This window comes from Anoplopoma fimbria, chromosome 2, assembly GCF_027596085.1.
Source record: "Anoplopoma fimbria isolate UVic2021 breed Golden Eagle Sablefish chromosome 2, Afim_UVic_2022, whole genome shotgun sequence".
Lineage (NCBI taxonomy): Eukaryota > Metazoa > Chordata > Actinopteri > Perciformes > Anoplopomatidae > Anoplopoma > Anoplopoma fimbria.
The window spans coordinates 17,377,740-17,393,622 of record NC_072450.1 but is presented as its reverse complement, the minus strand read 5'-3'; the positions used below and the strand labels follow the sequence as shown (position 1 = coordinate 17,393,622).

At 36.9% G+C, this 15,883-nt stretch overlaps 2 protein-coding genes across 3 annotated transcripts; both read left to right on the top strand.

The window, feature by feature from the left end:
• The first annotated feature begins 23 nt into the window (after positions 1 to 23).
• On the top strand, positions 24 to 1,994 carry LOC129101069 (protein PIGBOS1). The gene is made up of 2 exons (XM_054610686.1): positions 24 to 162; positions 921 to 1,994. Exon 2 carries the CDS (start codon positions 964 to 966, stop codon positions 1,120 to 1,122), a length of 159 nt encoding a protein of 52 aa, XP_054466661.1. The 5' UTR covers positions 24 to 162; positions 921 to 963; the 3' UTR covers positions 1,123 to 1,994.
• A 470-nt stretch (positions 1,995 to 2,464) lies between these two features.
• rab27a (RAB27A, member RAS oncogene family) lies at positions 2,465 to 14,291 on the top strand. Of its 2 annotated transcripts, none has more exons than XM_054613532.1 (6): positions 2,465 to 2,680; positions 9,341 to 9,508; positions 11,317 to 11,402; positions 11,520 to 11,623; positions 11,839 to 11,956; positions 13,003 to 14,291. In XM_054613532.1, exons 2-6 carry the CDS (start codon positions 9,356 to 9,358, stop codon positions 13,196 to 13,198), a joined length of 657 nt encoding a protein of 218 aa, XP_054469507.1. In that variant the 5' UTR covers positions 2,465 to 2,680; positions 9,341 to 9,355; the 3' UTR covers positions 13,199 to 14,291. The 2 variants fall into 2 exon arrangements, with proteins under 2 accessions (XP_054469507.1, XP_054469498.1); XM_054613523.1 differs by having other exon boundaries at positions 11,839 to 11,962.
• Positions 14,292 to 15,883: the final 1,592 nt, after the last annotated feature.

Sequence of the window (15,883 nt, the reverse complement as noted above, 5' to 3'; positions counted from 1 at the left end):
CTTCTGCAGCTCTGCCAGAATTCAGCGTAGAAGAAGAAGAATGCTCGCCGCTGCAGAGGAGCCTCCTTGTGTCCTTGTTGTCGTAACTTGTGCTTTAACCTCTGCGCCCCTTGTCTGTCTTTCTTTGGTGATTACAGACCCTGCGGATAAACCTCTTCCTCGGTGAGTTATGGATATAAATAATCGCTTTTACAGCAGCTACATTGTCGCGTTTGAGTTGAGTTCACCTGGTTAACTGAATGTTAGTAAACTGTAAAGAGAGCGGACACAGTGTCAACATATCCGGTCTGGGGTTTTCAAAATAAGACGTCTCTTAATTCTTTGGAAATAGTTTTATTGTCAGGGAAAAGATCAATTTAGTCTTGCTCAATGGCTTATATGACCATGAACACACAACATGTGGGCAGTCTGATGATCCCATTGAGTTAACTTGATTGATTAAAGATGCTAGAGCAACACACTACTTAATCATAACACCTAACAAGCATAGTGTATAGGCTAATCTGGCCTTATTTGCCCTGTTCCAAATTGATCAAATAAGTACAGATGCTCATTCATCTTGAACAGGATATACACAGGTGTAGATTCATAATAATGCAGGTAACAGGTCGCTGTTCAGTTGTCCTCCTTGGTTGATGATTGTACATGAAAATCTACTGTACACATATAATTTATGGAGAACTATTATGTGGTGGCTCTGGATGTGCTTTAGAATCAAAAGCATTGGCCCAGCACAGACAGCAACACAGCAGTTACCTGTATGTAGAGCAGCTAACTTCCATGCTGAAAGTTATGCTTACAATTTTGTAAGAACATTTATCATTCAACAGCACAGGAGATACAAAATTATTATTGTTAAAAAAAAAAGATGATTCATAGTGCTTAGTGTCTTGGATAACACCACTTTACTCTACTTTCAGGTTCATCTTGTGCCTACATTAGGATTTCATATTAAAAGAAGCCATGTTTCGGAGGAGAATGCCCTTCACACAGATCGCCTTAGCCACAGTGCTTGGAGTCGCTGGTGGTATTTATATTTACAGACCTTATTTTGAACCGGTGCTGAAGCCCTCAGGTCAACAAAACCTGGATGTCCCGAAGAAAAAAAATGAAACAGACTGAAATGATTAATCACTCCCAGGAAATGCTTCACCTAGAGAAGACAGAAGAATACATCCGTGGCTGCTGGACTATCGGAACTGAAGGTCATACCAAAGACCTGCATGGATTAATTCATTCTACTTTGGGGTTCTTTCTATGATTGTTAATGTAAAAAATAAAGTATTTGATAATTTAACATCCTTCATTATCATCTGTATCAAAAGTACATGTGTCAAAGTTTCAGTATACATCTCTGTTTTCATTTTCAAAGCTTACAAAGGGTGATAGTTTTAAACACATCTTTTTTTACTACTTTAATGCTGTATGCAAAATGTAATTTATTGAATATTAGTTACATGTTGTGGCATATTGACTTTGCGATCCTAAGTATGTCATCAGACCTGACTAAAGGTATGTGAAGTGGCGCCTAGAGTCTGATTACCATTTATACTATCATGTTTGTACAAGTGCCAAAACCTGGAAGTACTTCAGACATGGGCTCCTTTGACAGATTCACAGTGCATTTTTTTCCAACAGGAATAAAAGAGGTCTGTGGTCCTTATTAGCTGGAAAATGGTCACTGTTTTATTCTACAACATGAAATACATTTATTTCTGAGAAAAGTGAATCAATACAGTATATTTTTATTACAAATCCATTTCATCTGGCAGAGTTGATATAAGTATTAACAAACCTAACTTAAATTCAAGTATCACTGCAACTATGAAGTTCTTGTGCAAATGTAGCCTACTTAGGTAGATCTCATTCAACTACTTTGACGAATCTAAAATATAAAACATATTCTGGTTTGTTGAGCATTTGTTTGTTTACCACATAATTCGATATGTGTTCCTTCATAGTTTGGATGTCTTCAAGAATTATTTACAATGTAGAAAAAAAATATATAAAAATAAAGAAAAACCATTGAATGAGAAGGTGTGTCCAAACTTTTGACTGGTACTGTATATATACTTAATTCTAGTACTTAAACCCAATTTCGAGGTACTTATACTTTACTTGAGTATTTCCATACTTTCTAAGCTACTTCTAGTACACAACATTTTGGAGGCAAATATTTTACTTTTTACTCCACTACATTTATTTGACAGCTTAACTTGTTATAATATAGTTTGTATTAATATAATTATAATTCTGTAATATAATATAGGAATCGGAAATGGTCCATTTTACTTTTTTTGCGTAAAAGTACTTTTACTTGTGGTACTTTAAACACATTACGCTGTAGTTGGGGTGTATCGAGGTAGAAGTATCTGGGACAGTAACACTCGAGTGGAGCACCGTGATCGTCTGCATGTCTCGGTCATGTTCCGCCTCTGCGTGCGTCGCTGCGTCTGGTGTTTCCCCCTCAGTTGGCCAACGTGAGGAGGAGCTGTTTCTCAACAACCACGGGGAGTAAAGGAGGTGCTCAGTGTTAACGGAGCTGGTCTCATGTCAAGTAACAGCAGAGAGGAGCAGGAGAAAGTAAAGCCATCGTTTATCCACCTCTCGGTGAAGTCTGGACGGTCTCCGTTAACTCCTTTCACAGCCTGACGCAGCGCAGCAGCAACGCCCCGCGGCGGTGAGTGAACCAGACGATTAACACTGTTTTCAGGAAATGTCAGTCGAAAAAATCCGTCTGTAGCTTCTCTGCGGAGTTAACTAGTAGTTACAAAAAAAAGTTTTCATTTTAACTTTAAATCAAAGGATTATCTGCGTTATAACCAAACCTGATGTCCACTAACTTGTGAAATTCACCGTCGGCGTTGGGAAACATTTCTCCACCTGCCTCATCCTCTCGACAGAGCTGATCGTTTATTACACACTTGCTCAATAACTGTTAACCACCAACGCAATTGTTTATACAAGTTTAAAAAAAGTTTCTTCAAGCAGGACTACACGTTGTTATATTTTGTCTCAGTGCTTAGACATGTTTGGGTCCATATGTTGGCTTTAATATGTCCGACACAGGAAGCTGGGAAGTTGGCATCTTATTTTGTCTTTTTGGCAGGATCCATATCAAGTAAAGAAAAAGTGATGACTTCCTACATAAAAAGTGATTAAATCGAGTGTTTGTTGTAGAAATAGTTTAATGTGCCGCACGCTGTCTGTCTGGTGCTGCTGCTATCAATAATGCCTCACAAGGTAATCTAATGAAACAGTTAGTTTCCATCTCTGGCAGCCAGAAGTCTTAAAGTTTTTAATCATTTGAATTTATTCTGGCTTGTACGTCATATGGTGCTACACCCTTTCAACTTTATGGTATGTGCATATCCGGATTTTTCCCAAGGAGCTGCCAGGGCCTCTGTGTTGGAAAGCTGCCCAGGGTGGGTCTTCTACTAATCCCTGACAAATGGTTAAAGCTGCTTTTTGTTTGCTGGTGTTCATGGCTGGCAGTACTTGGCTCGGGAGACACAGCTACTAGGTTAAGTCCCAGTGCAGGAGAAAATGCCAACAGATATTAAGGTAGATTCATATTTATTTAAACTTGGATTTTATTGAGCCTCATTGAGATTAAATATCTCTTTCACCAGAGTCAATAGGGGTTAAATGTGTCTTCTTTTTTAAGACATTATCAACATCCTGTATTTTCTCCCACTCATATCAGCCGATACAGATATGGATTTTTTTTAATGAAGTCATAGTGCGAATATCAGTACACACAGTACAGACATTCTTGTACTAAGGTTAAGAAGTTTTTAAAATAAATTAATGATAGCTTTGATCAGTTTTAAATAGGGATGCACCCATGGCCCGATTAGCCTCTGTGTCTTCTGCATACTGCACATTGTATTTGTGTCAGTTAGTAATAGGTTTGAAGTTAAATTTAGCACACTTTTTTATAGTAATATGTGCCACATAACCACACTGTATACTGAAAAGACCTTAAAACTAAATTTTAACTTAAGGCCCCTCTAAAAGATGGGGTCACATCATTGGATAACACTGCAGCTGTTAAGGCCCCTATCATTGCAGTTTATCATATTCTCTAGTGTACCATACAGTAGTGCTTAACAAATTAGCCATTTATTACATTACCAGAAACTAATTGCTGATTTGTGAGCGTGAACCCTTTGCCCATGGCAACCAACCACTTTGATCGGTTGGTAATGCAGACTTAGATGCACAGATCTGACACACAGATTGGTCATTTAAACCGATACTGACCTTAAAGGCAGGGTTGGTAATCATGAAAACTAGCAAGAGTGCGCTATATTTTTAAAATTATTCAACCGAAAAACCCAGCCTAATGTTACTATCTCTTTTCCAAAGAAAGTAGCGAGCAGCACTTGCTCCAAAAGTTGCTAAATCTAGTGAGAAAGTCAGCGTCACTGACTGCCATCACTTCAGGCCTCCCTCCAAAGCCACTCCCTCAATATTATCATCATGAAGGTAAACAACGAACATGGTGGTACTCACAGCTGTTAAGCTGGCAGCGAAGAGCTTAACAATCTACGCAAAGGTAGACAGGAAGGTGGACAGGAAGGTGGACAGGCAGGTAGACAGGCAGGTGGACAGGCAGGTGGACAGGCAGGTAGACAGGCAGGTAGCCTGTCCAATCATTACATTCAGGTGGAATTAATTGATTGGACAGGCTCATTACAGTCTTGCGTCAGCCACAGATACCTTTGTATTTTTTTCAGAGCATTTGATTCACCCTTGATTGCTGTCATGATGTTATTCATGACAAGAATTTCAAAACAAAATATTAAAAATGTTTTGAAGAAGATTACCAGCCCTGCCTTTTAATAAGTGGAATCTAGTTTCGGTCAAATGTGATCGATCTGTTATTCACAATTTCTCTTTCTAAAACATGGAAAAGTCAATTTGTTCCATCAGTTCCAGTAATGCAGGCACTGTGAGCTGCTAAAAACATTTAAAAAATCTACTTCTGACTTAAGATAGTTGTTTTTTAGATATAAGAATGGGTACGAGAAAAAAAGTTGAGGTATTGTATACCTGGGTACTAATTTGTATTAAGTTTCTCCAATTTAAAAAGAAATCTAACAAAAAATATGAGTTCAACCAATTGCATTTATTTAAGCTGATGTTGACTGATACTTTTAATATGCCAATATGTTGGTTAATCTCCTATCAATTAAAAATGATAAACACACCTTCACTCCATCCTGCCAGAGTTTGGGACATTGTTGTTTCAGAAAGGTGTATTGTTTATGTTAGCCAATAGCTTGGATAATATTCTTGTGCTCTTACTGCACTCTGTGTTTTTTCTTGCCAAACACAACGGAAGATCATACTCTGCCATCAGAGCTCGCTTCCATTTCACAGATGTGATAGGTCGGCGAAGTGTACTATGACTTGAAAATGGTCTTGAAAGTTAAGGTTTTAGCACAGCTTTGTGTACTAGACACATCATGCATGAACATTTGCTTGTTAACATGAGGTTTATGTTATTTCTTGTTTGCAATTGGAGCTCAATAAGAAGACTTCTGATTAGCCTGATAAGTCTACGGAAATGTGTTGACACAATCTGCATAGGCGGTGGTGTGGTTTTGCTTGATTGTGTCACTTCTGTGACCTGTTTTCGCTGAAACAGAAATGATCTACTGACTCAAGTTTTTATGCCAGGGTTTTCAATAGTAATGTCCATAGTAATTAGGATAGAAAAATATTTTATAAGTAGTCAAAATTAACATTTTTTACAGCAGATGCTTTGACTTGTTTTAGAAGTAAAAGCACATCTGTTTCTGATAACGTTAATTATGTCTCAGTTTGTCCCAGTTATGACAAGTCAAAATGTCTGCTGTGAGAAAGGTCAAGTGGGAACATGCAATTGCCAGTTTATTGAGTAACCCTAGCTGAAACTATTGCAATTTACATAATTGGAGGTTGATTCATGTTTGTAGTAGTTTCAGAGGTCTACTGTTAGTGACATTAATGTGGTGGACAAAAGTTTAAAGAAAAAACTAAACTAAACTACGTGCTACAAGATTATCATAAAGTTGAATCAACACGTCTCTAAAACTGTTTCAACCACAACTGAACATTATAAACTTCATGTAGGTTGGATTTATTGCAGGGTTGTTGTATTGGACTGGATTAGTTTTAGCTAGGTGTACCTAGTAAATGAGTGTAAATACATCAGTGGACGTTTTGAGTAGAAGATAACAGGAAAGTGGTGTAATGAAAGATGAAATGTGGCAAGGCGATTTGAGTTTTAAGCTAATAAGTCATCTTGCTCATACCTGAGTATAAATGTGTGGATGTTTTGATCTGAGACACACGATTTGATTATGTTTTAAATTTTACACTGTTTACAGAATCTCAGTGGGTTTCATTGCAACTATTTACAGTGAACATGTTTCTTACTAATAGCTACATCTTATTTATTTTTTAATAACTTACCAGAGGGGGATAAACATCTTAGCTGTGTGGGTTTAATGATAAGATAAGATAAGATAATCCTTTATTAGTCATGCAGCGGGGAAATTTGCAATGGTTGCCTAGTAATAAAATAAATTGATTTGTGAAGTGTATTTGAAAAGTGTTATAAAGAGCTTTACAACAGAGTAAACCATTTGATGAAGAATCAGCAGTTAAGAGTTAAATAAAACTTTATACCTTTTTTAAACTACTTGAGTCAAAACAGGCCAACGAGCAGGAATGTGGACGTTATCGTTCTGGGGCTCTGTGGTCTTTGCTCACTGTTTACGGATACATCAGGGCTTTTTGTGGTTGTTTCCATCACAGTGAATTTATCAAGGATCTTGATTTTGCACGAGACCTTAAGCTGCTTATGACTCCAGATAAAAATTCAGGGGGGGTTACAGTGAAAGAATGCAAGACTTGTCTGAAGTCTTTTCTGCACACTGGTCATATGATACATCTGCCATTTCTTTTGAGTGTTTTGACCGGAGTTAGTCGACCATGTCAAATGTTTCATCCAGTAAATGTCATAGTGTGGTTCTCATTGTGTAAGAAAATATGAGCCTCTTCACTTAAGTCCTGAATATAAGTCAATTCAAATGTTACTCCAAAATGTGTAGAGCATCACTCTATTAATCTGTAGATAAAAATTACAGCTACTTTCTTGTCATAGTGTTAGAGAGTAGACAGAAACTTGAGTGTTGTCTGTGCCTGGAGAGTACAGAGGAATTTAAACTGCTTTCTGTTGTTGTGTCAGCAAGATGAAACAGCTTATACATTACACACATTATCCCACATGCCATCAATAGAAATCTAAATCTGGAAGTCTGGCAAAATCTTGTAAAAGTGTAAGAGATATTATGTATTTCCAGTATTGGCTGTAGGTTAAACTACACAGGATATGAAAGTAATGAAGGGGGACCTGAGCCGTTTCTTTTGTTACTATTAACATGTGTGGGAAAATGTGGAAAGTTAATGTTTGACCATATGTATGCATAATTAATAGTTTTCAAGCTATGCCTACATGCCGTCAATGACTCATCACTGCATGGTCCTTTAGACTACATATGAAACGAAAACAAATTTCTGCAGAAAAGGTAACACCTCAAGGACAAATAACATTTTTTTTTTTCATATGTTTCATATTTGTTTCCCCTCTTATGGTTAGCTTCTTGTCAATGCACTGTTTACGCAATATTAAAGTAAGAAGATTAATGCATGCTCTCCCTGAGCTGTGCGTGTTTGATGTACCGTTGTGGTTACATAAATATTAAGATATGATTATCCTCTTGTAACTCTACATCAGAAAACTGGCAAAGATAGAGATGCTTTAGCTTTTCTTTTTAAAGGCTGTTTTCCGTTGAAACCACTAGTGATGACAGAATATATCTAGAGATGATAGCTAGAAGGCTACTGTCATTAAATGTAATTTGCATACTGTTAGATCAGCCATTTGGACTGGAAATAAGACAGACAAGACTACAGACTAAATGCTTAACAGAAAAGTGTGGGGCTTGACCTGTGTTGATTTGACAGAACCACATTACCAGATTGAGGGAATCAGTACCTCCATTGTGCATCTTGAGTAACAACTCCCTTCTGTGTTTGGTGTTTGTCATGCCTTTGACTATATTGTTTACTTGTTTGCCTGGTTGCATTTGTGTGTGACATCTGCTAGAGGTTCTGATTCGCGTCCTGTGTCCTCGTCAAAGTTCTGTCTTGGATTACCTGGTAACACTGCAATTCGAGTGAGCAGGTTAGCAGCAGGTGGGATTAGCATGACTGACTAGCCACGTGTTTGCTTGGTTGCATTTGTGTGTAACGTTAGGGTTCACGGAGCGCAGATGCCCCAAATGCAAGGAGGCAAAGGGGAAAGCTCCCTTTATCCAGGAGATGGAGGCTTTGAGAACTGAAATAGAGCTTCTTAAAGCACTAGTGTGGGCTCCGTTTCAAATGCTTTGTACAATTGATGTTTTTCAGACTATCACTCCAGGAGAGGGGGTTACTACCATAGACCTCAGGGACACCTACTTTCACCTTCCTATTCACTCCAAACACAGACATTTTTTTCAGTTTACCTTTCAAGGTCAAGCATATCAGTTTGCCATCTTACTGTCCTGCAGGTCCCTGGCTCCTTGCATTTTCCGAAGAAGCATGAGGCGATCTTGAACATTACTTGGTCTGAGGGGAGTAAAGACTTACCTCGAGGACTTGCTTAGTTGCCCCTTCTCGTTCCAGGAGGCTGCATTTTCACTGACCTGTTAAACATATTAATTGTCAATGGCTTTACCCTTGTTTTCAGATAGCTGAGAATTTGCTACGTTTAGATAGGGAGGATGTGTTTATAATTGTATAATCAGGCTGATCTATACACTAATTTGTCATTGAGACCTCATGTCTGTCCTGCTCTCTTGTGAGTATTATCTCAGGAAAAATCACTGTGACTTCAAAAAATTCATATGGTAATTATGACATTATCATCAAAAGTGATGATATTTTGGGCAGACATTGATGTAAACTGCAACTTGACTGGTTGGCGCAGGCATACAACGGTCTGGCGTTTTTTCTAGTTTTTGTTTTTAATGAGATTTGCTAACTATAGAACATATATATGGTGTTGTCAGGCTTATTGTTTTAAATGTCTAGAGATTCATGCATTTTAAGGGTTCCCTGATGTTTAAATGGTTGGATGAGATGAAGACTGCTTTCAGTGTGTGGATTTGTGTCACCATGGACATGATCCTCTGTCATTGCTTCACAATTTCATTTTCTACACTGGGGATGAAAAAACAAATACCATTTATTTCTGTTCCAGATTGTTTGTTGACTGAGTTTTTCTGTTTTTGTGTCTCAGAAATAAGCGCTCACTATGTCTGATGGGGACTATGATTACCTCATCAAATTCCTAGCCCTCGGTGACTCTGGCGTGGGAAAAACAAGCTTCCTCTACCAATACACAGACTGCAAGTTTAACTCCAAGTTCATCACGACAGTTGGAATAGACTTCCGAGAAAAAAGAGTGGTAAGTTCAGTCAAATTTGAGTAAAAGCAACATTGGAATTGTTTGGATTTCTTATGATCAATACTTCAGTAAAGCACACTTGGATTTTACACTCTGTACCACTGACATAACATTTCCTTGTGTCCATGTGAGCTACAAGCATTTATGGCTTCCTAATTAGGGGCTTAAATGCATTCCCACACTATTAAGCAACTCTCTAGTGACAAAAGACTACTTATGAATGTTGCGAAAGAAATCTGAGTAATGACTAATGTTGGTGAACAGCAGGCAGCACCCTCCTTAAGAATAAACACTTCATACCATTGGCAAACAACAGAGCAGTGTTCGTGTTTACACAGTGTTTAGTCTTTAATGCTTCTGACCTCCAGCTCCAAGAATATAGCCTGTTAACAGTTTTATAGCTATAGTGGAGGTTCAGTCAATCCAGGAAAATGTATGTTAAGTGACTAAATGTCCATCATTGACCATCTTTTTTTTATTAAAAGTATTTCCATCACTTCTAATAAAAAGGATGAAGATACAGCAAGTAAAGACAGCTGTGATTTGAAAAGTTGCACTTACAGAAAAGCTTTAGTAAATATCATAACCATCAAGTCATCACAGTTTAAGCACAATGCGTAATTGTAGTGCGTTCTCAAACAACACGTAAAAATTAAAAATTAATTAGTCTTGGTTTTCCTGATCCATGAAATGACCATGAAGTTATATATAATGAGGTTCATTCTCCAGTAGCACAGTGGCTGCCTGTCCAGGAGTCACAGTCATACAAAAGAAAGCAACAGCACGCTCTAAGAGCTAATACTACTTAGCTTAACACCACTTTTAATCGTAAATAGGTTCCAGTTGTTTCCTCTGCTGACAAAGTGTTTACTACAACTGACAGAAGTAATACACTGTTGGGAAGATCAAAGAAAGGATGTGGATAATATTTGAATGAATGAAATGTGCAGTTTCGTCTGAGTACTCTTTTAGTTTCTTCCTACACTGTTGTATGAAACCCCAATAACACAGATGTGTCTGGATATCTGCATCAACCGGCATCCAGTTTACCATAAAACACCAAATTAATTCTGCTCATCTTTTATTATGAACTCAGGGGAACTGATTTTTTATCTGAAAGGAACTTGCCAGCTATGCTTCAAATATAGATTGTTTAACAATCTTTGAAACCAATGAAATGCAAGATTATTAAGAGATATAATGCAGAATAAAATATGTATGTAAGATTTTTATTATCAATTATTGACATACAAATGGACATTACACCATGTAAATCCTAATTTCCAAAGAATATGAATCTGCACGTGATCACAGCACTCGGATATCAGGTATAAAACACACATTTACATTGGCTGGACATTTAAAGTTAATTTATGTTTACTAAAGTCAAATTTGCCTTAAACTCATTTTTATTTAGTTATGTTTTGTGACCAAAAGTACTGATTCTTGCCACCACAGGTTTATAATGAGCTGAACACAGTCACCATCAGCACTAGCTAAGTAACCGTATTTAGATCATGTATTTGATTAATAAACAAGACTAGCTGGGTGAATGTTGCAAAGTATGCCCAGTCATTCCTGTTATATGTATCTAATGGAGGTGCAACTACACTAAACTACACTCTACTTTACAAATTCCCTCTTTCAAACCCTCTCTATCAAAAAGCCATGTTCCAACAACATGACTGATCCGGATTTAGATTGAAATGTTTTAGGCTTTGTTTTATTGCTGTTATATCACATTTTAAATCTGTTATATTGAGTGCAGAGAACGTTAGTTTGAGCTCACCTGTCTCTGTTTCACTCAGGTATACAAATCAACAAATCCAGATGGATCTTCAGGGAAAGGACAGAAGATCCACATGCAGCTGTGGGACACTGCAGGACAGGAAAGGTACATGAAGTCCAAGCGCTTCCTCAAATCTGATGTTGACATCTGTGTTTTTCAAATGTGTCTTTTTCACCAATCATTATTTTTCTCATGAGGTGTTTTTTGTCTGAATGGATTCAGGTTTCGGAGTTTGACGACTGCGTTCTTCAGAGATGCGATGGGTTTCCTGCTACTGTTTGACCTCACAAATGAACAAAGTTTCCTCAACGTCAGGAACTGGATGAGTATGTCCTCTGATATATCACTCTAAATGTGATCTTATAGTCAATAAACTGATGATCCTATCGTGTTGTTTTACTTTTACAGACAGAACATTTGACAATATTAAATTCCTTGTTGACCAAAATACTTCCAGTAAATGATGACAAATGTCTTTGTGTTCATACAGAATTGACAAATAGGAAAAATTGCATAATAACTTGCTAAATGTGTCTTTCAGGTCAGTTACAGATTCACGCGTACTGCGAAAGTCCAGACGTCGTTTTATGTGGCAACAAATGTGACCTGTCAGATCAGAGAGCAGTCAGTGAAGAAGAGGCCCGTGAGCTGGCAGATAAGTACGGGTATGTCTCAGTTTTGATCCATCTGTACATGAACCTCTCCCTCAGATGTTTGTCAAGAAGGCAGTGGCTGCTTTGTTTGCCAAAGTCTGTGCAGGAGAATGTCACACTAAAATGTTCCTCCTCGAAAAGCAAATATTTGAGCATATGTGTAAAATAACCTGCTCTGACCCAATCAGACACACCTTTACTAAAAATACACACATTGTAGTGGAAATACGCTGTATGAACTTTTTAAATGCCTTAAAGAGAGAATACACTACAGTATCAAGTATAACATGTCACTCCATATGACTCTGCTTGGTTTAATTAGTGTTCTCCTTTGATTGTCTTGAACTGGTCAGCCTGTTGGATGAAGTAGTCCAGCTTGATTTTGTGAAACCATAGAAATGTATTAAATTAACTTTTGTTTGTACATCAGTGCTTTTATGCATATGCGTACCATAGCAATTCATTGTATGATTTACCATTTTAAGTTTTAAGAATAAGGCAGTTTACTCTATTCTACTATTCTGTATTTCTCTCAATGTCTACAAAAACCAGAAAAAGACCAAAATGGACAAAACTGAGTATTTTCTGTGTCATAGATTTCCATCTTTGCCCCAAAAATATTGAAACATATAAACAGTTTTTTGAGTTTATCACACATAGACCATCCTGCTGCTGTAAATACTCACCAGTACTTTAAATGTTTATTAATCCGCAGCTCAAAATAGTCCTCAACAAGGGCAATATTTACTTCTGTCTGAGTAAAATTTAAAAAAACTAAGGTGTCCAGCTGTTTAAGGAAAGAGTCCTAAACCAAATATTTTGTGACGTGTCTTTAAAAATTGACATCTTCAAATGGAATTGAATGGGTTTGAAAGCAACAAAGAAAGTTGGGAAGTATTGAGAGACGGCCTAAATTTGTTGGATTAAAAACATTATTTAACTCCAGCCTTTTTCTTTTCAGATTCCTTTTTTCCCCTCCAACCCAAAAGTTTTGTGTCACATTGTAATTGACAGCATTAGTCATATTATAACCAATATTTTCTCCAATGCAGAATCCCATACTTTGAGACAAGTGCTGCAAACGGGCAGAACGTCAACCAGGCAGTGGACGTCCTGCTGGATCTCATCATGAAGAGGATGGAACGATGTGTTGACAAGTCCTGGATCCCGGATGGGACCGTCCGAGTCAATGGACCCACCAACGTAGACATCTCAGAGGGCTCTGATAGGAACAAATGTGCATGTTAGAATGAACAATGGTAACAGTTCATATCTGTGGCCATAATAGTGGAGAAAAAAATAGGAAGACATCCAGGTTTAACAGTGGGAGCATATAGAGTATAATTGTATTATATGTTAAGTAAAACTTCACATTATTTGTGTCCATTGGCCCACAAAGCACTGCACCGACATTCAACCATTAACATCGTGTGTTATTGTCAGTACAGATAACGGGCCTTTTGAAAGTGGGCATTTAATTTGAATTCATATAATGGGTCTTTTGAATAATTCATTCATATTGGAGGATGGGATATTTTTTCTTATGATGCCTAGCTTAAATTTACAGTCAGTTAAATGTTGACTGTGATACCTGCAGTCATAGTTTATTGGGGTTGTAAAATCTGCTACGGATGTACTTACAGGAAAACTGATGCTCTACTGAATGTCCTGCTGAATACTGCTATCTCACCAGTGCCATAGTCAGAAATCATGTTGCTCATTGACCATCTAACGTTAGATGGACAATTAACACTCACATTTTATTTTCTAAATCACTGTTTGTGCTTGTTTGTCCCCAAAACGTAAATTATAGAATACAGTTCGACTAAGACATCTACTTTTTATTATAAAACAATAAATAAAAAAATTGATGCTCAGTAGTTTAGTTAAAGGAAAAAATAAAACTGAGCAGTTACTCAGGAATGCAGGTAATTCATCCGTTTCTATGAAGGACCCATGCAAATATATATATATATATATGTATGTGTATGTATGTATGTATGTATGTATGTATTTTAGATTTTTTTTAATAGCTCACGTTTTTAGATCAGTTTATAATACCACTGATATTTTATAAATACTTTCACACACAAATCGATATTATTTCTATTACACTGTCATTCTTTCCTGTATAAAAGGGTAAAATATTGTTTTAGTTAAGACACACAAGTATATTTTCCCACTCAATGTTTTAATCCACAGAATTTAAAAACAACCACTAAAATTGAATTTGATGATATTAGTAAGTCCACACTGAAATATTTCATATTTTCAATTGTGCCATACAGTTTTCATATGCAAAATATGTAAATGATGTCCAAAAATAAACAATTTATTTATGTACTCCTTGAAGCAGTATCTGTTTTTATGAAATCAATCTTGAAAATGTTGACCAAGTGTTGCATATTATTCTGTTATATGTGCCACTAATGACACATACAAGACTAAATGTTAATCAGCTCAGCATCATATATGATATATTCATCGCCCCCATTAATATTTGTTTTAGCATTGTATGATACAACAGCTTACATTTAAGGAGCATTATTTGAGTGTTCTCCCTTTTACTGATTTAATTCAGATACCCCTACCAAAGGTAGAAAAAAAAAAACAAGCTCAAGATAATGAAATGTTTTTCCTCTTACAATGTTTAAACGAGACACTCCAAGAGCCACTATAATAGATACTGTTACCACTTTTAAAGATCTTATGCAAAGGTATAGGAAATAAATAGATACACATTATAAAAGATACAAACACCAGGATCACACTGGAGCCTTGTTGGAAAACTACAACGGCAGTGGAGCAGACCATTTAGAATGAGGTGGTGGGCCGCAGCGCTTAAGAAATCTTCTAAAAACAATAGTATTTAAGTACTCTCATGTCATTTATGACATTGATGACCGAAGCAGGTTTTATCTATTGCTTCAGCCTAATTCTCTCTCTAGCATTAGCCGATATGCAGTCACTGCTCCGTATTATCACCTGTTGGGGTGTCGTGCCAAAACGTTATCTTCTGCATTGCATGCTTACTGTTCAAGCTGCAACGCAAAGTTTATGGTCTAGAGCTGCTTAAATCTGGCTGAAACAGTCACAACGTGTAAATAAGCATAATATTATGTCCATAATAGCAAAGGTATGTCTTTGTAAAACTGGTAACCGGATAATCATAATTGTGGCTGAACAAGTGTTTGCAGATTAGTAACCAGGCATGACACTTTTGATCTTAAAATGCAATATATATATATATATATATACGGGACTATCTCGTTTACGGGACTATATCTCGTAAAAAAGTATCTCGTTAAAAAAGTATGCCTATATTGAAGGCTCTGATAATATGTGTTCAATGTGTCTAATGTCCTTGTTTATATTTGGAAAATATACTATAATTATAATGCTTTATGTATTGGTTATATAAATGACCTCGTTTGCATTATGACTTTGCATTTTACCTGCTTTGTGCCCAAGATTATAACCAACCTAGTACTTTTTATTATCAGTTTAACCCACATCCTACCAAGATATTCAACATACAAGGACTAGACATAAAACTGTAACAGATAACAATCACTGCGATGTTTACTTCCTGACAGTAAGTGGCGGTATGGGGCTGTGACTTAACCAAAGACTGTAGCTTTACGTGAGTCCCAGTTTTCTTCTTGTCGTTGCAGAGGACTTGGATGAAACAAGCTCGTCTCGCTTTGTCATGTTTTGTCTTTCTTGAAGGGACAGAAACAACAAGAATGTCAATGTTCAGTTTGTTAACTTTAAGTCATGTGTATTCGAGCAGGCAGATGATTTGGTGGCGGCGGATAAAAAGCCCTTCTGGGAAATAAGATATGTTGTAGCTCCATTTACTCCTCTTATGTTTTGCTTTGTTTCATTTAACTGGGCCCAGCTTTGGATCAGTCCATGTTACAAATATATAAA